General features: G+C 36.6%; 1 protein-coding gene across 3 annotated transcripts; it reads left to right on the top strand.

Annotated features, from left to right (window-relative positions):
- The first annotated feature begins 1,926 nt into the window (after positions 1-1,926).
- LOC126714953 (ankyrin repeat domain-containing protein EMB506, chloroplastic) lies at positions 1,927-7,022 on the top strand. 3 transcript variants are annotated; one of them, XM_050415370.1, is made up of 9 exons: positions 1,927-2,132; positions 3,390-3,797; positions 4,844-4,923; positions 5,164-5,262; positions 5,337-5,435; positions 5,537-5,635; positions 5,708-5,806; positions 6,317-6,403; positions 6,439-7,022. In XM_050415370.1, the coding sequence occupies exons 2-9, from the start codon at positions 3,407-3,409 to the stop codon at positions 6,439-6,441; spliced, it is 957 nt and encodes a 318-aa protein (XP_050271327.1). In that variant the 5' UTR covers positions 1,927-2,132; positions 3,390-3,406; the 3' UTR covers positions 6,442-7,022. The 3 variants fall into 3 exon arrangements, with proteins under 3 accessions (XP_050271327.1, XP_050271326.1, XP_050271328.1); XM_050415369.1 differs by having other exon boundaries at positions 6,317-7,022; XM_050415371.1 differs by having other exon boundaries at positions 1,946-2,132; positions 3,480-3,797; positions 6,317-7,022.
- The last annotated feature ends 16,202 nt before the right edge of the window (positions 7,023-23,224 follow it).

The following is a 23,224-nucleotide window of genomic DNA, read 5'->3' as shown; positions in this document are numbered from 1 at the left end:
GCTGTTGGATGATTTTTGTTATATTTGAACACCCTCCTTGTGTTTTGTTATTACTTGATCTGCAGGATGCTATGGGCTGTGTAACCTTAAGGTGTTGCAGTGTCAATGCCAGTACTGTGTAGTGTGTGGCTCTTTTTGGCTTTAATCTATCTAGTATCTAGTTAACTAAAAAACGAAGAAGGAATGGGTGAAATTACTATTTCAATGACAATTTCAGTTTATCTGAAATTATTATATTATGATATTGGTCTATTTTTGCATATCAATTCAAGATTACCTATATAAACAAATTTGGAGGGGATTGAACATCCCATTTTGTTGATATCTTTGTTCACTAGAGTATTGCATGATTTTGAAACCCGGACATTTCAAAGAACTGAAAAAGGGAGTAGTTTAAGGTTTTAGATGTTGGACCAAGGTTCAACTGAGGTTGGATTGTGATGACATCATAATGAATTAATAATTAAATAAAATTTAAATAAATTAAATAAATTTTAAAAAATGAGCAATCTTGATTAATATATATATATATATATATATCTAAGCAAAATAAAATTATTCTCAAGCATATTTTATTCTCAAACAATTATAAGAAAGTTTATAAAAATAATAAAGCACAAAAAACATTAAAAGTTATAGTTAATTATTTAATTATAAAACTATGAATATATTTGAAGGATTATAACTACAATTATTTCAATATATTCCCCCTTTTGAGATAGATAATTAAAATAAATGATATAATAAAATATTATTAATATTGATTATAATAAAAATATATAGTAATGAAAGTTTAAATTATTCTTATGACATTCTTTTAAATATACTTCAAATATATTAGTTCGCCACAACGAGCATAAACAAACAGATATGGCGTAGTAGTTAGGATGTTAATTAAAATTTACAGCACTAGAACCCACGTTCTCGACGTGGTGCGATGCTTTTATTTTTTATGAATTAAAAGTCAAGCTTTGACCATGGTTGAATCGTGATTGGTTCTGTTGAACCATCCGGTCTAACTGCGGTTCAAGAGGTTTACTAATTATTTGAAAATTACAGTTCTATGTGCTTAAAAACCAAATTTCAATTCGGTTCCTAGGTTAACTTGGTTGGACCGCTTGATCCAGTCTGGGTTTCAAAAGAATGGAGTTTTGTACAACAATTGATTTTTTATGAATTAAAAGTCAAGCTTTGACCATGGTGGAATCGTGATTGGTTCTGTTGAACCATCCGGTCTAACTGCGGTTCAGGAGGTTCACTAATTATTTGAAAATTACAGTTCTATGTGTTTAAAAACCGAATTTCAATTCGGTTCCTGGTTAACTCGGTTGGATCGCCTGATCCAGTCTGGGTTTCAAAACAATGGAGTTTTGTACAACAATTGGAAGTTTTTTTTTTTTTTTTTTAATAATAATTCTTTTATAGAGCTTAGTTTCCTTATTTCTTGAATATTTGAGCTTAATTGTAAAAAAAAAAAAAAACGTTTTTCTTTTTATTTCTATATGTTACATTTTATGCAAAACCTTATATGCATGTGTTACAATCATAGTTTTCAGACCCAGATCATTCAAAGAATCGGTAAAGAGAGAAGTTCAAGGTTTTTAAGATTGAATCAAGATTCAACTGAAGTTGAACTGTGATGATGTCATAATTAATTTAATAATTAATTAAACTAAAATAAAAGTATTAAATTTGTAAATATTAGCAAAATCGACTAAAATATCTAAAAAAATGAACCAAACTTTCAAATAAATTTTCATGATTATAAGGTTAACAGAAAATAGTAGAATTCGATTTTGGGGATATAAAATTTTACATAGGACTTGATTTTGTTAAAATCAAGTTTCCAAATAAGGGCATTTTGTTAGTTACTTTATAAATATGATTATTTTGCTAAGTAAGCCATTTTCCCCAACTTTCATGAACTAAATCGATTTAAAAAAACAAAGAAAATGTTATAAAAATTTAATTCTATCCTTACCCCCACTTATCTGGCACCAGCGGAGTGACTGGCGACTACTCCCTTCCCTGTCCGCAGAATCGTCGCGTTGGCCGCCACCTCTCATCGCCGCTGGGTTCTTGTTCTTTCGCGGAGCTTCTGTGTCGTTGCTAACCACCCCAAGTCTGAACAAGTAACCCATCTCTCTCTCCTTTCGTTATGTTTTTTTTTCATTTGGGCTGTTTCTCTCTCTGTTCATTGTTGTCAAGATTGTGAAACTTTCTGAGATTGTTTGATTTTAAAGTTATAGTGCTCGGTGAAATGGGTATCTTATGTTATTGATGCTAGGCTTCAGCCACTTCTTGAATTGAAGTGGGGTAATAGTGAAAATACAGTATTTGTTGGTAACATGTGAATACAAGGTGGTATTTGTATTAACAGTTAGGTGCTCTTGAGTAACGATAGATAGCATAGGTAGTTGGTTAAAACTTAAAACTATATGATACTTGAAACCGAGAGTATTTTCTGTGTTTTGTTGCATTTTTTCAGTGCTTATTATTGTTTGAGAATACAAAAGCTGTCTGCTGGTAATTGAAATAGAGGAAAATGGGGATTTATGCTTTAATAGCTTTAGAAACGAAACTACATGTTATGCAAGTAAAAATGTGTAATAGACTAATAGCTACAACATCTTCCCTAATATTCCCTTCATTGCTCTTCTTGCTTTTCCATTTTTGAGCTCAAATAAGTTGTCCCACTAGAAGCTAAAGATTGCATTTTTAGTTTTAAGCCTGGCTCTTTCCTCATCCTTCTTCCTATCCAATTTCTTAGTTAGTCAATTATAAGAAATGGGTTTATCTAGAATTTGGTTTCCTTCAAGTTTCCATTAATTTTTTACTCTCCCTGTGCTTGCTAAAACTCAGGAAAATTGAACATTTTTAATATTTACTTCTGTATTTGTATTGTTTTTTCTGCATTTTGTATTTCACGCTCAGGTGTCCTAAAGAGTAAAGACCAGTTTCCTCTGTAAATATTTGCATGTTGCCTTGTTTTGAACAAGTAAAAGCCTTGGAGAAAGTTCGTTACTTTTATGCTATATGATTTTGTGGGTTGACCTCTTATTCAATGTTTAATATCTCTATTTTTTAAATAATATTGTTATGTTGTTTTATTTTTTACCTAACCTTGTTATATATGCCAACCATGGATTCAGTTGTTCAATGCATAAGAAATGTTTGTCAAAATGTCTTACTGACATATGAATTGCTTCTTAAACTCTATCATCATGTTAAGGAAAATGGTAAGAGTTAGTTGTGGCAAATGTCCACCCATGCACATAGCACACATGAGGGCTTGGGGCCTATGCATACACTTGGAATGATTGGCATGCTTTAATTCTTGAAGTGACAAATTCAATAATATCTTATGCATTGTTATTTCCATTTGACAGTTCAAGAGACGTGGAAAATGGTGTCTTGGGCTACATCAAAATTTTTGTCAAATCAATTTATTCCAATTTCTGCTGTTGTTACTGCTGCAGCTGCTCCGTGTTCTAGCAGCACCAATTTCTTGAAAGTATGTGGTCCAAGAAGCGGAATGTATGGTTTATCTGTTGCTGAAAGCCAGTCAAGAGTGAGGGCTTATGCGGTTAATTCAAACCAAGCTTCTTCAATGCAAATTCGACCAGGAACTTGGGAAGATCCTGATAATGGCAGTGGTAGTGAATACGATGAAGATAATGAAGGAGAAGAAAATGATTGGGGTCATGAGAGTGACTGGGAGGAAGAAATAGATGCTTCAGCTACAACTAATGTTGATAAGTCCACAATAAATACGTATGAGGAGGATCTTGTGAAAGGTTCTTACTCTACTAGAACCTCTTGTTCCCATTAATACCATATTTTTCTTTGACATCATATTTATTTGTTTTCAAGGGAGGTGTTTTGAAGTATAAAGAAGCATGAAATCTACCGTCTTTTACAATCTTTTTCAAATAAAATTATAGGAAAAATATTAGCCTCTAATCATGAAAGTTTCAAGAACTATAGCTGAAAACCAAGTAGATGATCCATCCCTGTTGTAAAGTACCATGTAGTATTGATTATTTTACTAAATGATTGCAAGTTTATAAAGTACTTAATGGCTAATTTTCTCACTAGTTCTGCATGAATCCAAGGACCAAGAACTTTATACTCTCCATCTCAGGCACATAAAAAGTGATGGTTAATGATATTGGCTTTGTATGTGTACCCGGAAGTCAGAACCATGTTATGAAAAGCATGTTTGAGTGCATTTTTTTTCTTTAGTTTTATATGGAGTTGGTGGGGAAGACAATTGATTGCCAATGATGATGAATAAAAACAATATTCCCTGTTTTCCTTTATTCTGGTCTTCTTTGTTCCATGTTGACTAGGAAGGGATGCTTGAGCTATTTAAAGAGCTAAAACTCCTCTCCGTGTACATAAGCATCTCAAGTTGTTCCTTAGTTTCAAACTTAACTGGCAAAGTTCCATTTAGCCTCTGTAGGTTTCAAACTTAACTGGCAAAGTTCCATTTAGCCTCTGTAGTTCAGGACAGGACCAAGCTCTTCCAAAAAAATGAATTAAACTAATGCAAACTGTATCATTTTAGTTGAATTTTGAGGTTGCATTGGACCAAATTGACCCATTGTTTGTTTTGCAATGCTGCCGGCATGTATCGAATAGGAATTATTACTTTATTTTGAAATTGCAAACCATGATGAATTGCTCTCTTTTGTATGGATTTTTCTATCATGTTTTTGGTGCACTTTAGCCTTTTCCTTTGTTATCTACGAATGTTGTAATTGTGCACATCTATGCATCTGCTTTGTCAGCTCTGCCTAAAGTTCAAGCAACTGTTATCAACGTTTGATAATTGTTGTAGAGGTTGAACTGCTTTTGGGACTAGAAGAAAGAGCAATTTTGCAACAGAATGTGAAACCCAATCTGGGAAAAATATCAACTGTAAGTATTGAAAACATAGAGCAACTTCCCTTTTTACCTTTCCTTACATAGTTTTAGGAGAATGCAGTCTCTCTTGCCAAGAGGCATATAACTCAGTGGCGTTGCCATAGGAAACACATTTATGGAACTACCTACTACTTGCTATACAAATTTATATTGAATAAGAAATTAAATATGTGGTTTCTAGTTGACTGAGGATCTCTTTTCAATCTTGTGGATTCTTTTTTCCCAACTGCTCAGGCAAAATGGAGCCCACTTCATACTCTTGCACTATCAGGACAGATTCCTTTCATGGATAAACTACTTGAGAATGGGCTTGATATTGATACTGTTGATCAGGTGAGTTGTGTTCATATATTAGTTCCGCATTTATGTTCAAGTTAGTAACATCTTTTATCCGGGCTTGTAAACAGGATGGTCTCACTGCTCTTCATAAGGCAATTATTGGCAAAAAGGAGGCTGTAATTAGTCATCTTCTAAGGAAAGGTGCAGACCCTCATGTCAAAGACCAGGTGAGGATAAAATTTTCATTTTATAAACATGTCCCAGTTTCCTCTATACCTCCATATATGATATACCTGAGAACTATGGGTTATCTTCATACTCATGTCAGGATGGAGCTACTCCACTTCATTATGCAGTTCAAGTTGGTGCCATCCAAACTGTGAAGTTATTGATCAAATATAAGGTTGATGTCAATGTTGCAGATAATGTGAGTATAGTTTTTAAATTTTCATATGGCCAATATCCTGTCGATTATCTTCTTTATGAGTTCTTCTTTCAGGAAGGGTGGACTCCATTGCATGTTGCCATCCAAAGCAGAAATAGATTTATAGCAAAAGTCTTGTTAGTCAATGGCGCAGATAAAAACAGAAGAACTAAGGTAACTTTCTAGAGCCGTGCATATCCCAGCAAATTGTAAAAATGTCAGTTCTGGTCCTTCTGGCTCAATTTTTATTGCTGATTGATATGAGAGAACCTGGCCAACTATATGCTAGTGAATTTGTGACTAACTTCATTTTCCTATTAACAAAGGCTGGAATAATTGGTTAGCATTGTGAGACTTGTGACTATATGTGCTAGGTAGTTGAAGCTAATCTGTTGATTGAGCTTTGCCACAGGAGTGAACTGCGTGATATCTTGTTGGCATCTTATATGTATAGAATTGTTAGAAGTATACTTGTCAAAAAAAAAAAAAAATTGTTAAGTATGAGCTGACATTTTGCTTCTGCTTCGTATTATTTTCTATTGTATTGTCATGCTTGGTTAATTTATTTTCATCAATTTTTTTTCTTATAGACCTTTGGTGAAGTATTGGAATTATTGGCAAAAAATTTCTCCTGTTTGCTTTCAGTGAAGGTGTATTTAACATTGATGGGTTTACTGCTTTTAGGATGGAAGAACACCCATGGATCTGAATTTTTGTTACGGAAAAGACTTCAAGTCATTTGACCTTGCCAAGTTACTGAAGATAATGCCAGCTAACAGAGATTTTTGATGGAGATGGTAATGCCATAATGTTGAGATAGAATCTTCAGCTGGGAGAATGTTCATGGTATTTGGTGCTAAAACCTTGTCAACATTCTTGCATTGTGATGCGGTGTGAGCCCATCTTGGATCTTGATCTTGAAGTTGCCATACGGGCTAATTCATCTCGATTTCCTCTCATGTCATGGTGTTGAACCACATAGGATCATGCCTGCTTCACTAATAAATGTGGACAGTGTCTTTCCATAACTGATTGCATATGATATTCATTTCGTTTGTATCTTGAAGTACACTAGTGAAATACAGACCTTATGAAGAGTTGGGGACAGATTTGTTTGACAGATATGCAACTAAGGGAAGCAAAGCTTGGGCAGGTTATTAGTGCAGCTAGTGATTTCTTATTGTCAATCTGTTTTATATGTATGGGTTATGGAGGACAGGGACAGATGGTGTCTTATTCATATCAATGTGATGCCTTGATCAAGGAATGCTTATAGTTAGGATTAACTCCATTTGTAGATCTAATTACAAGTTACAAGCAAAATTCAGAAACTCCATTTGTAGATCTGATTACAAGTTACAAGCAAAATTCAAAATCGGGTTAATTTCAATATTATTATTATTATTATGATGAGAAATGGGTTGGTTTCCTTATTCTATTCCTTTTACATTGGAATTGGATTTTCGGAATCTATTTCCTTCGTTCTTCTCCTTTTTGTTGTTGTTGTTGTCGTAATTATTAGCTTTTTGGTTTTTGTTTTGCTAAACATTATTTTAACGCTAAATACCCGCCAATATAAAAGCCATGTTTTCTATCTAATTTTAATTCTGGTGCCAAGTGAATTATTGAGTGTGAAAATTGAGGAGTTCAAATTCAATTAGATTTTAAATTGATTTCAATTGGAGTCTAATTTTGTGTTGTATATTTCATTTAATTTTAATTTTTACGTCCAGTGAATTATTGAGTGTAAAAATTAAGGAATTCAAATTCAATTATATTTTAAATTGGATTTCATTTGGAGTCTAATTTTGTGCCATATGTTTCATCTAATTTTTAATTTTTTTGATAAAATGAATTATTGAGTTTAAAAATTGAATATTCTAATTCCAATTAAATTTTAGTAGAAATTACACTTTATCACCCTAAACTATACCAGTATGCCTCATATTACACTTTGTACCCTAAACTATTTAAATTAGTGATGGTTCTAAGAATTTTTCTCAGGATGTTCCTTAAGAAGGATAAATTACACAATCTAATAAAATGTTAAATTCATATATTGACAACAACAATAATCAAAAACATGCAAATACATAAAGTATTTGTCCATAATTCTAGCAAAAGAATAAACAATAAACTATAAGTTCATTTGAAATATTAATAAAATTATTAATTATTGTTCTTTAGTTGTTTTATTAATTTGTTTGTTTTTTATAAACTATAATTTATTATATTGTTGTTTCATTAATTATAAAATTATTAATTGTTGTTTAGCCTAACATAATTTAATTTGTTTGTCTTTTATAATGTATTGGTTAATTAAATTATTAATTATTGTTTATTAGTTGCTTCCCCCAATTAATTATTGGTTAATTAAATTATTGTTTATTAGTTGCATTAGTACACACCCCATGTGCATTTACTTCCCCCAATTCAAATATCTTACTCCGGCCCCATGCCCCCATCTACCCCCCACTTAACAGACAAGCCCATGGCCCCTAATCACAAGATTCAATCAAATAAATTCACAATCACAAAACACTAAAAGACAATTAATTGTATCTCACCAACACTAACAATCACCAACACCAATGGATAAAGCCAAAAACAGGGGCAAATATTAATAAAGAGATAAGGTAAAGCTAAGCAATCAGATAAAGTTCCAAAGAGAGAGAGAGAGAGAGAGAGAGAGAGAGAGAGAGAGAGAGAGAGAGAGAGAGAGAGAGAGAGAGAGAGAGAGAGAGAGAGAGAGAGACTATTATTTGCTTTCAGTCTTCAGATAAAAAGAGAGAGAGAGATAGAGAGTCTAAGAGAGAAGGCCATACCCATTAACCCATTAACCCATATATGTAAGAGATTAAAGAGAGAAAAAGATGAAATACCTTGAGATTGAGGGAGCAGGGAGGCCTGAGGCTGAGCTGAGGGGCGGCGTCGTTGGGCAGCACGTTGAGGAGTGACCGATCTCCGATCTTCGATGCCCGATGTGCTCTAGAGCTCGAGTTTGAGGCCTGATCACTGATGACTTATGTGCTCTGGAGCTCGTGCCATTCGTTGGTTGTTGTCGTTGATGGTTGATGAGTTTTTTTTCTTTAGGTTAGGTTTTTTATTTTAGTTTTTGCTTTACTCGATGAATCGGACGCGTATATTGGGTTTTGGTTTGTTGTTGTTGTTTTTTTTTTTTTTTTTTGAGAATCTGTTGGGTTTGCATCTGGAATTCGTGGGTTTGCTACCATTTGTAATTTGTTCATTTTGATGTTGGGCTTTTTTTCCCTAGTGGGCTTGCTTTGTTACAATTTATTTTATTTTATTTTTTCAGATTTTAGTTCAATTTTTATTTTTGGGCTTTTTTTTTTTTTTGCTTGAAAGTAGAAAAAATATATATATATTTTTTTTATTTGAGGGTGTTCCTAATTTTTTTTAAGGGTAAACAAATAAAAAATTTTAAATTATTATATATAATTTTTTTTTCAGGTCAGGGTATTCCTGGGAACATCCTGGATTGAATGTGGCGCCGCCACTAATTTGAATGCACAATTTACACCTTAAACTATGACTCTTATTACACTTTGCATCCCGAGGATTTTTTTAGAAAATAACAATAAAATTCAAACAATATCATTAGTTAGGAAACGTTTGAAACTAATTTGGAATATAACAACTCGAGTTCAGAATCCACGATTTGTATGCTATAAAATCGAGTATGGTTTACTCGATTTTCCTATTTTGCACTGTCTCCCAGGTGGGTCTGATATGCCAGAAATCGAGTTCGTAGGAGTCGTTTTGTAAGACTAGAAAACGAGTTCAATTAACTCGTTTTGTATGACTGGAAAACGAGTTCAATGAACTCGGTTTCCATTCTTGCAAACCGAGTTCATTGAACTCGGTTTGTTTTCAAAAAAACCACCCACAACCATCGCAGGAACCCAAACACACAAAAAAAAAACTAAGTTCAAACTCTCATTCCCTCTCACCCCTGACTGCACTCTCAGTCTCTGCCCTCTCTCACTCTCAGTCTCTCTCTCTCACGAGACGTCTCTCTCTCACTCTCACACGAGATTCCGAGCCTGTCGCTCTTTCGCCGGCACCGTCGCCGTCATTCTCTCTCTCACTCTCAGAAGGGGATGCATTATATGAGTTCTGTTGTACAAATTCTGCTTCGCCTGTGGGATGGGAGTGAGAATTGGACTGGTTTTGCATACAAAGAAATCGAGTTGAAAGAACTCGACTTCTCGCAATAATAAAATAAAAACCCAGGACATCGTCCTCTCTGAACTCGAGTTGTTATATTCCAAATTAGTTTCAAACGTTTCCTAACTAATGATATTGTTTGGGTTTTGTAGTTATTTTCTGAAAAATCCCTCCCGACGTTAGTTTTACTGTTACATTTAATGAAAATATGAAGTATGTGACTTGCGTGTAGTTTGCTTAATTGATACGAACTTAGAAGACCAAAAACTCCCTCTTCCCAATCACTTAAAGACAAAACTTCTTTCTTTTTTTTCATCTCTTTCATGGGTATCAGCCCCTCTCCCCAAATCAAAACTGTGTAATCCTAAATTCCCAAATCCGAATCATCTTCACCACCGCGACATAATCACACAACGACTGTTCCCAAGACTGGCAATGCTTAAAACAGTTGCCTTTGCCCATCCTTAACCATAATAAAAGGTCATGTAGGGTCCATCGTGGTCATAACTCGTACAATTCTTATAACTATTGTCCTCCTAGTCCCCAATAGTATCTAGACTCTAAGTTACCCATACGTTGTCGCAAAACAAAGTTTGCAGAAAAGAGGCATAAAGACCATGAGGTGAAGAAGTATTTGAGAGAGAAACAACATTTGACCATGTGACAATTCCGACCCATAGCACGTGGACCCCCTATCATAACTTGCTATAATTGCTTGAGCCCATTGCAACTATATGCAAAATTTGTTCTCTTCAAAAGGAGATTTCATCCGCTTAGGTCCAGTGTTTGTTTAGAGTTGGAATATAAAGGAATTTTTGTTTTTAATTGATTGGGAAAGGGGGGTTTTTGGTCTTTTTTAAGTTCGTAACAAGAATTGTAGTTTAGGGTGTAAAGTGTAATCCAGAGCATAGTTTAGGTGTTGGAGAGATAAACACCTTGGAGAGTTTCCTTGAATAGTTAATATAACATATAGAGATATACTTTAATCCAAAGGCATAAACTCAATGAGTATGTGCTCAATACATGTGTAAGTGTAACCCAACAATCTCCTCCTTATGTGTGAGTCGCTGCCTCTCTGTGGGCTTCAAGACCTCTTTATGGGTTATGAACAAGTCCTACCCACTTCCCCTTCCCTAATGGGCATTTTCCTTCACTAGTGCATCATCCATATAGACCTTCACGTGTCAACTCCGCATGTTTTTTTTATCCTCCTTGGGAACCTCGCACTTCATCATTGTCTAACACTATTGGCAATAATACTCCTTTGTTGATCTTGCTTCAATTGAGAAAGGAATCTCGATAATCTTGCCACCTTTGCCCCACAGCATCATGAGCTCTGATACCACTTGTTGAGGAGATAAACACCTTGGGGAACTTTCTTGAATAATTAATATAACATATAAAAAAACTTTAATCTAAAAAGCCTAAACTCAATGGGTATGTGCTCAATTACGTTATATTAATTACTCATTATTTTCATCATTATTCAATGTGGGACTTCACTCACATATGTTACCTAACAATAAGGTGGTAAAATGTAATTTACCCTATATTTTAAATTGGATTTCAATTGAAGTCCAATTTTACCCCACGTATCCATTTGATTTTTTAATTTTTTTGGTAAGTGAATTATTGGGTACAAATATCAAAGAGTCTAAATCTAATTAAATTCTAATATATATGTATATATATAATATGAGAAATCATTACATATTTTAGAAATCTATGGTTTAAAAATGGTGTAAGCTAATACCATATATAATTTCAATATTTTTTATAAAAAAAATGTATAATTTGAACCATTTAATTGTGATTATTTTTAATTGTACCTGTACATATGCACTAGGTTAAACATTGATTTCATTAAAATATGAAATAGTATTGTTTTTAATTAAATGGAGAAATTATGATAGAAGGGCATCCTATTATAATTAATGGATTCACTCTGGTTTTTAGAACCTCTTTCTTTGGGCCCATTTCTCACAAACTTTCAAGCATTTTGCCCCCTTTTCTCAAACTATTTAGGGATATGCTCTTGTTTTGAAACTCGATAATGTGAGGGTTGATTTATCATATAAAACTCGATTATTTTATAAGCGAGTTACTAAAAAACTCAATATTCATATGGTCGAGTTAGTTTGAGCGTTATGCCACGCTGGTAAAGCAAGCGTGACTTTTTCCAATAAAACAAATACTCGTGTGAACATGCATAACTCAGTAAGTAGAAAATCGAGTTTGCCTTAACAATTTGAATCCCTAACGTCTCACAACGCCTGTTCACTCTTTCCCTGGACACTCTCCCTCGCTCTCTGCTCTACGATCACTCTTCCCCACTCTCCCCCACTCTCCATTAGTCTCACTCTCCCTATCCAGCATCCCTCACCCTCTTCGATTAGTTGTCGTTACCGGAAACCTAGTGCTTCCATCAAACCCTCACCGTACTTGCTGCTGTTGATTACAGGTACGTTGCTCTCCTCTGATATCTTTTCTGATTTTGGGTAATATTATGTTGTGTTTTATGTGGGATTTTGATTATTTTGTTGAAACTTACTTAAAAGTAGTAAATTTACTAATTAAGATGAGAATTTTGTTGTCTTTTATATGCTGCAATGATGATGATCAAAAGTATTTTTTGCTATGTGGTTATTTTTGTGTTATTTTCTCATTAATGAGTTTAAATGTGCTTGAGATATTGTTGGAATTGGGGTTTTGATGGGGGTTTTGGCAAATCGATTGGTGGTGTTGTGGTAACATCTCTGGGTTTGTGTAAAATGTGTCTTATCCGATTTTGGTTAATATAGGGCTGTGTTTTGTGCGAGATTTTAATGATTTTGTTGAATCTTAGTTAAAATTAGTAAATTTACTAATCAAGAAGACATTTTATTGGGTTCTGTGGACATTTTGTTTTGGTATTTTATATAAGCGCGTGTTTTTGTTAGAATTATATGGTTGAGACATATCTTTAATTTCAAATATGGTTTGAATGGTATTTGCATTTTCCTTTGCATATACACACAATGTTAAACTGCTACCGTAAAGGCAGTGTCCTTGAGCCTTAGGTAAGTGAGTAATACTTTCCAATCCTAGAATCAAAACTGCTTATTATTGACCATCTCATCAAGAGTATTTGTTTCTTTTTCTCCTGTGTGTGCACTATCTATATTGATTCTTACTGCATAATTAGTCATCCAGACATAGTCAAGTTTCTATCACAGCCATTCTGATAGGGACTGTTACATGTCTGGGAAAGAAAGATGGAGAGAAAAGATCTGATGGATGGGCTTCCCATTTATTGGATTAATATCTTTGGAAGGAGTCCATCGTTGCCCGATTTTATGCTCTAGTTATTATTCGAGCAACATCTGGACTCTACATCCCAACTAATGTTACCTAAAGACCGAGACAATTTCCATACTCATAAAAGAATTTCATTCTATAATAAAAGAATTTCATTGAAGAATTTCATTTCTTTTAATAAAAAATCACATTTTCATTGGATAATGAGCTGCTCAAAAGAAAAAAGAAAAAACCACATAAACAAGTTGCTTCTTTTAATAAAAGAAATTATTTGAAAGGGCCTTTTTTTTTTTTTTTTTTTTTTTGTTGTTGTTGGTTGGTGACTGATTTTCATTGAAGTGCGACAAACGTCACATTGTCTGCCTAAAGATTGTCATATGTTTGCTTGCTGTCGTTCATGAATTAGAACGGTATGTCGTTGGCGAAATGGTTCGATAATAAACACGGGATTTTGCCATTGCATATTAAGGCTGTGCATGCACAATCATGAACCACCTTACCCCATATCAAAATTTGCCATTTTTTTTTTTTTTTTTGAAGTAATAGGAACAATCTGCTGTGCACTAGTACTGATAAAATCAGTATAACTATCCTGCTTGAGATTTTAATACCCCAAAATGCTTCAACTAGAGCTGTACACGATTCTCGCTTATACCAAAAACCAATTATTATCTTGATCTAATGATAAATAGCTATCATCAAACGTTGTGTTTGATGAATTACCATTCAGATTATTTATGAATTACAACCTTCCTTTCTTTTGAAGAATCAATCAATAGTTTTGAACGTGCCTAAGGATCTAGATTTTCAGATTAAATTATAATCCATTAAATGCAATGACTATGATTATAAAAAATTACTATAAGGTTAAGAGAAAATTTAGGACTACAATTTCTTTTGTCACAACTTTAATGTGGTAGATTGTGAGTAATGGACAAAAAAAATAGTGGTTTTTGTGAAAATGATAAGTAACCACTCATAGTTGTGACAAAATTGTTGCCAAAAAAAAAAAAAAAAAAGTTGTGTTACTAGACAACTAAAAATGGCTAAGTAGACAAACAAGCATACACTTCCTCTCTATATGGCTAAGTAGACAAACGGGTTTGTGTTGTTTTGGTGATATCTTTTCTGATTTTGGGTAATATTAGGTTGTGTTTTATGTGGGATTTTGATTATTTTGTTGAAACTTACTTAAAAGTAGTAAACTTACTAATCATAAAAGGTCTGCAACTTGACCTTTTATATGTTGAGAAAATTGGAATGTTCGGCTAATAATAATCTCTCTCAACCAGTAATCATAAAACTCAAGCATACACTTCCTCTCTATAATTAATAACAATCATTAATCTTTTCTAGTTCTATATGTCATGTTTTTTTTGTAGTCATGAATTGACGCATATTAATCAAGTTTGTGTTAATGCGGATCAGTCACAGGTATAGTTGTCATATCTTTTAAAACAAAAAATAATTAATTGTGAAGATGTTTATCACATTTCACGTTACATTGGATCCCATGCTTAGACGACATGATTTGCTATTGTAATTACATCTTGTCATAGAGTGAATCCTTAATAATTGCTAACAATCTATTTCCTGTCATGTTAGATATGCAGGCATTGGATAGAGTGGAACCTGGACCCGACGATGATACCTAGTTGAGCTGGCAAGTGGATCATCGGTCAACTTTGCTTTGGAGGCACGCCGCCGGCAAGATATGTAGTTGTATTATTAATACATCTCCGTTTTATAATTACCTCGTGTGCACTACCTAACACAATGCTCGTCCGTGTGCAGGAGGTGCTTGGTGTTGTAAAGGTTCGACGCCGTAAATGTGTACTATCACGGGGTGGGCTAGACCCATGTATCATGCAAGTGGTCTATCCTTGTTGGGAAAAGGATAAGATACAAGTGGCTTGATGCACAGTTTGCCGCTCCCCCAGCTACAGACGTCGGTGATGAAGTAGTGTAGCAACATGCCCGCTACCACCTACTTGTTTGGATGGGGCCCCTGTTGTTCATTGACAAGTTGGCGGACCGAGTCTCACTCCTACCTCTGTAGTTCCTTAACCCAATCAACAATGCGAGATAGTATAGCTGGGGTAGTGCATCATTGGCTTGGCTCTACAGGCACCTTTGTAGTGCATCGAAGAAGGATGTGATGCAGATTGGAGGAGCACTATTGTTGGTGCAGCTGTGGGCCTATTCAAGGTTCTCACAAATATTCCCAATTGAGAGGCCGCCTTTACCGCCAGTGCACTCAGGGCCCCTTGCCATTAGGTACGTTCATTGAGTTCTCATTATTCAAGCTAAGTGTCTGTTAGGATTAATTATTTATGTGTAATAGTATATTATATTATATTTTTCTCTTTGATATAATTTAAAATATGCCAAATTAACAAACAAAAGAAACTTATCAATGCTTAGATATTGAAGTATATGGATGTGAAATATAAAGCAAAGTTTGTTAAATGTAAAGGAAGAGAGAGTTCACTAACAACATTGTTCACAGTTCATCACATGAAAGTTCACTAACGAGCATTTGTTGAAACCCCATGTTTGCTAGGTGGAGTGGGCCAAAGAGCACCGCACAGCATGCCACACTTGTCCTTGCTGCGTACCAGACAGTGCTGTCTACACTACGGGCAAAGCAGGTATTCGATTAATTTAGGTCCTCAATTACATGACCACATTCTATCGCATGACCACATTTATTTCGCCACAATTTGAGATTTTTATTTTTGATTCCCTCAATTGCATGACCATGTTTTTATTTTTATTTCTGTTTCAATTATTTGGATTGTTGTAGGAATGAGTTGATTTAAGAATATTGGTTCCTTTCTAGGTTGGTTATGCTTTTATTGAAGCCTTCTGGTTTATTTAGGATTTATGCTTGGTATTGATGCTTCCTTAGATTAATTTGAATCATGGTGCTGATTGTCATCAAGTTTTGTATTAGTGAATGCTGTCTTTAAATTCTACTCCTGCACCCTAAATTACCTATTAACAATAGAAAAAAAAAGGGGGAAGGAATTGACTGAAGTTAGAGAATTGAATATGGTGATTCAAGGTTCTTATGGGGATAAGAACCTTGTATTGATGTAGAATATTGTTGTAGTTTTATGTTAAGAAGCTTAATAATTAACATTAATATTAATTAAAAAGAGGTAGTGGAGATCTTAGGGTTTATTTTTGATGATATTAAGTTAATTTTAGACCTAAGGGGGAGGGGAACGAATGTCAAAATTTTGATTGGAAGGTTGATTTTTTTTTAAAAAAAAACATATATTTTCTTCATCACTTTGAGACATTGAAGGATAAAAACTTAAAGTGCCCTAGGCCCCAAGCTTTTAAGTGCTCGAATGTCCAGGTGTAGGGCTCAAGCATCTTAAGCCGTAAGCTGTATTTCATAGAATAGATTAAAACATAAAAATAAGGCCAGGCTAACATCATGTCTCACATCTGGATTCATTACTCTTCTATGAGGAAAAGGCTGTAGCTTGCCATTTGCGAGATTAATTAAAAAAAGAGTTGTTATTTAGAAAGAGTATTTGAAGCTAATAGCTCCTACTTTTCATAACTTGTTCCAATTATTCTCAAAGATTGTATTAATGTTAGTATTAATGGTTAGAGTTCCCGCTCACATGCTATTTTTACTTGTGTTGAATCCCGATGCAAGTTAAATGCTATCCATGTTTAAGAATTATAGATGATTGGGTCATTAATTGCTATTTGCTATTTTTTGGTGTATAAGTTAGATTTAACCCTGCAAATTGATTAAAATTAGGTTGTTTAATGATTTTAGACTAGTTGGTTATACCTTTTTTGTTTTTGTTTTTGTTTTGTTTTCCTGGGGGAAAGGAGGATTACACAACTTCGTCTCTGATATGTCTAGTTGCTATGCTTGAAAAGCCTGCATTGAGTCTGAAATTTATATGCAACTTGTACATGACTGGGTTAACTAGTTGCTTGGTAGCATTTTTCTAGTGTGTATTTTGGGGGGAGTATTGGAGTTGTCATAAACCTGCTTGTTTTTAAATACTGCTTGCAAAATCAACACTATAAGAATGATGCTATGGATTGCCTGCTATTTATTTTGGACTCCCTTTTAAGTATTTATTTTCTTAGTTTATCATGTGATAAACATTTTTTTTTCAAAAATTTAATTGTGCATAATAACAGGTCTGTGCTTGTTGAATTTTCATGTGCCACGTGTGATGTAAGATAGAAGCCAATTTTGATGTAGAATCTTTAGGAATTCAGCACTAAATTAAGGTTCTTGATGAGATCTTGAAGGTTCTTGATTAGGGTTGGTGTTTAAGGGTTTACGCCTAGTTAAGTAATAAAAAAAAATCGGATAGTGATTAGTGAATGAGCTTCATAACCTTTAGATGTTAAAAGTTAAAACCATGAATAGAACAAGAAACAAAGCAAGATAAACCCTAGAAATAACATCTAGGTTTCCTAAACGAAATCATTCATTGGTAGGAGAAGGCAATTACACTCTTAAGCTGCTGGAATTTTATTATAGTTAATCTCGCTATCTGTTTATTATTGAATACATAAAATACTCTTATATAGGCTATTTGCCAATACTACTTCTAGAAGGAATAGGATTGCTAAATAACCTTTACCTAGAAAGACTGAGACTCCTAATTATAAAGAGAAGTAATTAAGAACTTTTAAACCAAAATAGAAAATGGACTCAAAACATAAAATAAGACTCATGTGACTCTAGTACAACCCATTCCAGAAAAATGCAGTGACCCAGTTTAGTGTGTTAAGAATCTATTGCTAAACTCAATGGGTATAACTCGATTTCACAAAAATTGAGTTATGCATAACTCGATTTCTCATTTGTCGAGTTTTTAAATTTGCCATTTGAAGAAGTCAAATTATGATTCATTACCCAGGGACCACTTATCAAAACCCACGCACAACTCTGGGTGTTTGAGTTCTAAAAAGGTTCAGAAAAGCTTGAGAGGTCAACTGTGGTCCGAGCATGTTGGCATTTTCCTTCTCACCATTGCATCTTCACCAAGTGTACTACAACTATGGTCCCCTTCTTCTCTGTTATGGCACATCTCCCCTGACAGGTACAGAGTTGTAAATTTATGAGACTGCAACTATATCCTAACTTTTGGAAAAATTGTGATTACACTTACTGTGACACTTTAGTATGAATGTGATTACACTTTAGTATGATTCTGACACAGTGTTTGTGTGTGTGTGTGTGTATATATATATATATATATAGATATATCTATCTATATATAAACAAACATATCTACTGCTTGCTCACTCCCAAGTGCAGGAGATCGTAGTAATATAATTCTCAGAGTACCGAGGTCGAACCACAAGGAGTAGGGTAAATTCAAAGACAATATAATTAAATAACAATTTGGATGAAGAGGAAAAATACTTTTGTTTGGTGATTGTTAACAAGAATAATAATAAAAACTGATTTAAATCAATAATGTAAATACTAGGGTATCGGGGTGTTTCCCTATATTGATATGAGATTCTTTGTGATCTAAGAAAAATATCGATTTCATAATTGATTGTTCTTATACAATTAAAAACTTATGATTCGGTTGAACTGAGACAATTCAAGAATACATGATAACCTCGATTAATAATGTGGTTAGAAAAGTTTTCAGAAAAAACCCATTCACTTTAAAACTTGATTTCTATTTGAAACTATTAGAAATTCATCTAAACAATAAGAAAAACATGATTGAACTTATTGAAAGTATGGAAGAACTAATACATCAAAAGAAATCTAATTGAAGAATCAAATATGTTATTGATAAAATCCTAGAAAGAATCACATTGAATATTCATACCGTATAGAAGAAACATAACCCCTAGCCCTAGCAAAGAGTTTAGGCTGCCATTAGAGAAAGAAAAATACAATATTTTCTCCGCCCAAAATTTGTTCTCCCAGCCTCCCTTCAAAACCCTAATGTCTAAGTGTCCAAAGAAAATAAAACATTTACTATTTTAATTTCCGTCCAGGTTTACAGCAGTAACTTGTGAGTTAATTTCGGCCATCAAAAATTGAGAATTTCGAAAAACTCAAAACTGGAAAGTTGTAGATATTTAAATCATGGTTCCAACCCATCTAGCCTTGTATCAATTGGATTTTTGAGGAGAGAGATACGCCCAAAATACTGATCAGTACTCAAATTAGATTTTTCCTTTTCAGATTCTGCCTCTTTGATTTCTTTCCTTATTTGAAGCTTCCAATCATGGTAGACGATCCAAGCACTCCAGATGCACCTCCTTAGACATTTAAGCATGGTCCTTTAGCTCCACTTCAATTCTAGTTTGGCTTCCATTCTCTCACAAATTCCTGTAAACTCATCTTTCTCACATGATTTCCTGAAAGTAGAAAATTACACACAATGAATAGCATCTTATTCAAGAAATTATGTAAAGATAAATAATAGGGACTTGTACGGCACCGAGATCCCAAGACCAATGTAGGTCCTGGGCCGGAATACCCTTGTTGCCCTGGGCCCTTCTAAGAGGTGTTTGGCTCAAGCTTCCCGAACAGGCATATGAACCGTGTCCGGGAGAATGGGATATGCTCCGTAAACTACCTTGCCGAACATAATCGATTAGGTTGGAACCAAGTTCCAAGGCTATAAATGCTGCTCCCCACTCTCACCTAAACACCCACTTAAATCGGATAATATTGGACCTTCTATTGCACTAGCGGTGGCTGTAATAATTTCTCCCCACTAACCTTAGCTATAAATAGCAGAAGTTTAGGAGAAGAAGGGGTTCAGAAAAATGGAGAGAAAACAGTGAAGTGAGAAAGTATAAACTGAGTGTTGCTTTGAGTCTCTCTGCTGAGAACGACCCATAGTAGGAAATCCTCAAGCCCACTACAAATAAATTGTAAGCCCAAGTGATTTAAGGCCCAACAGCCTCTTACTTGGTTCCTACAATTGGCGCCCACCGTGGGGCTCTCCTACGAAGCTGTGGTTCGACTGAGACTCAAACAAGGGGAATGTCTGAGGAGCGTTCAGGAGGGCATGCACCGAGCAACTCCATAGGATCTTCTCAGGGATCGATGTGGAGGGAGAGAAGGCAGAAACGGCGGGAGGATAGGGAGCACCCAAGAGGAGAGGAAAGGTCCGGATTGGGAGAAGGGTCGGCCCAGACACACCGAATGGTTTCGGGCGTCTCGGCGCACCGGCAGTATAATGATAGAGACCAAGAGCTGGAGTGGTTGCGCAGACTGGTAATGGATTTGGAGCTGGAAGCAAGGGTCGGCGCTAAGAAAGGAATTGCAACCCCCAGCAAAGGAGAAATCGGGGCGAGGAAGGCTCCAGCCGATCTGGTACGCAACGATCCCAAGAGCGATCACGCTCTCAAGAGTCACACCGGTACCCCCGGGAACCACGTCATCAACGGGACCGTTCACGGTCGCATGGATACGATGACCGAGGATCAGAATCGCAGGAGGAACAGCAGCACCACAATGCCGCCATGGACGCCATGAGCCGAGCCTTGCGGATGGCAGCCCGGTCTCCATTCTCCGATGAGATTGAACGGGCCCCTATGCCGAGCAGATTCACGCGACCGCCGTTCAATTCTTATGAGGGGAGGACAGACCCCGTGGAGCATGTCAGTCATTACATCCACATGATGTCCTTGCACGCACACAATGATGCATTAATGTGTAAAGTATTCCCCTCTAGTCTCGGCTCAACCGCCCTGAGATGGTTCAATGGGTTACGGAAAGGCTCCATACATAGCTTCGCTGAGTTGATTCAAGAGTTCGGCAGTAGATTCATGACCTGCAGCCGAGTGCAACAGCCGGTTGACGCACTACTTTCCATGAAGATGAAGGTCGGGGAAACCCTTCAGAGTTATGCCGGCCGATACTAGGAACTCTACAACGAGATTGGTGGAGGGAACGAGAAAATTGCGGCAAGCACCTTCAGGATGGGTCCTCCCCGAAGACTCTGAATTACGGGAGTCGTTAACGAGAAGACCCTCCAAGGACATGAGGCAACTGATGAGATGCATAGAGGAGTACAAATGCCTGGAGGACGACCGGCTACAGAGCAGGGGGAAAGCTCCATTAATCGGGAGATCTCGACAAGGCGCTTTGTCGACAAAACCGAAAAAAGACTTCAGAATGCAGGAACCAGAGGTGCAAATCGAAGGGGTTAATGTGGTGTTTAAAGAGCCCGTACACAAAATCTTGGAGCAGATCAAGAACGAGTCATTCTTCAGGTGGCCAAACAAAATGGGGGGCGACCCATCTCGAAGGAATCAAAGCCTATACTGCACCTATCACAGAGACAAAGGACACACCACCGAGTAGTGTCAGGTATTAAAAGATCATCTCGGACAGCTAGTAAAGGCAGGGTACCTGAAAGAGTTTGTAGTAGACTCCGCTGACCGAGAAGCCGGACTGGGCGCCCAACAGAAAAGGAACCCACTCCCGCCTCCACCGGGAGTAATCGAAGTCATCCACACCGCACCAAGAGGAACGGCAGCAGCAAAAAGGGTTTTGACAGTGGCTTGCACGGGGGGAGAATCAGCCGAGAAGAAGAAGAAAGTTGGACGGCTGACCATCTCGTTTGGAGAAGACCATTTGGAAGGAATGGTCCAACCTCATGACGATGCTTTGGTGGTGACAGCCCAGATAGGTGGATTCCTGGTGAAGAGGGTAATGATTGATCAAGGGAGCGGGGCTGACGTCATGTACCTGGACCTCTTCGAAGGGCTCGGATTAAAGACCCAGGATTTGGCGAAGTATGATACGCCGCTGGTCTCATTTGACGGGAGAGTAGTAATTCCCGAGGGACAAATCTCTCTCCCGGTGGACATGGAAGGCAAGGGAGTTATAGTTACCTTCATAGTAGTCCGATCATTCTCACTATACACCGCAATCCTGGGGAGGCCGTGGATTCACGCCATGAAAGCTGTTCCGTCCACCCTCCACGTGAAAGTAAAATTTCCCACTGAGTATGGAGTTGCCGAGGTGAGGGGGAACCAACAAGTGGCGAGGCAGTGCCTTGTCGCCACGGTCAGATGGAAAAATGAACAGCTCGGACAAGCTGAGCAGGCCGAGAAGGAAACTTCATAGCAATTACAGAGACCCCGAGGGGAAACAGGGACGGACGTGGCCGAGGAGGTATTGAAGGTTAGAATTTTTCCAGATACTGACAGGTATTTCCAGATAGGCACAAGCATGAATGACCGGGAAAGGGTAGAGATGTTGTTGTTCCTTTTGCAGAACGTAAATGTTTTCGCATGGAACCCATATGAAGTGCCCGGCGTAGATCCCGAGTTCATTGTCCACAAACTCAACGTGGAACCATCATTTCCCCCGAAGAAGTAGAAATCGAGAAGAGCAGCAAAAGAACACGTCGATGCAGTAAACCTGGAGGTCCAGCGGCTGAAGGAGGCCGGAGTCATAAAAGAAATATTCTTCCCGAGATGGCTAGCAAACACTGTCGTAGTGAAGAAGAAGAACGACAAATGGAGAGTTTATGTGGACTCCACAGACTTGAATAGGGCGTATCCCAAAGATCCATTCCCAATGCCCAAGATTGATCAACTAGTAGACGCCACGTATGGGCACCCGAGGATGAGCTTCCTGGGTACCTTCCAAGGCTACCACCAGATTGCCTTGGCGCCCGAGGACCGAGAAAAGACAGCATTTATATCCCTGAATGCAAACTATCACTACGAGGTCATGCCGTTTGGATTGAAGAACGCCAGAGCCACGTATCAGCGAATGATGACGAGAATGTTCCGAGAAAAAATTGGATGTACGGTTGAAGTTTATATTGACGACATGGTGGTAAAAGGCAGAAAAGAGTCACAACATACAGAAGACCTCCGGGGGGTATTCGAGATACTACGGCGGCACAAACTGCGCCTGAATGCCAAGAAGTGCACTTTCAGGGTAGAGGCTGGCAAGTTCCTGGGTTATCTGATCTCTACTCGGGGAATAGAGGCTAACCCCGACCAAATAGAAGTTGTGAACCGCCTCAAACCACCAAGCAATCCTAAGGAGGTAAAGTGCTCACTGGAATGCTAGTCGCCCTGAACCGATTCATCTCCAAGTTTGCCGATCGT

Source organism: Quercus robur, chromosome 2 (genome assembly GCF_932294415.1).
Source record: "Quercus robur chromosome 2, dhQueRobu3.1, whole genome shotgun sequence".
NCBI classification, from domain to species: Eukaryota; Viridiplantae; Streptophyta; class Magnoliopsida; order Fagales; family Fagaceae; genus Quercus; species Quercus robur.
The sequence above is the reverse complement of the archived record's forward strand: the minus strand, read 5'-3'. Positions and strand labels throughout refer to the sequence as shown.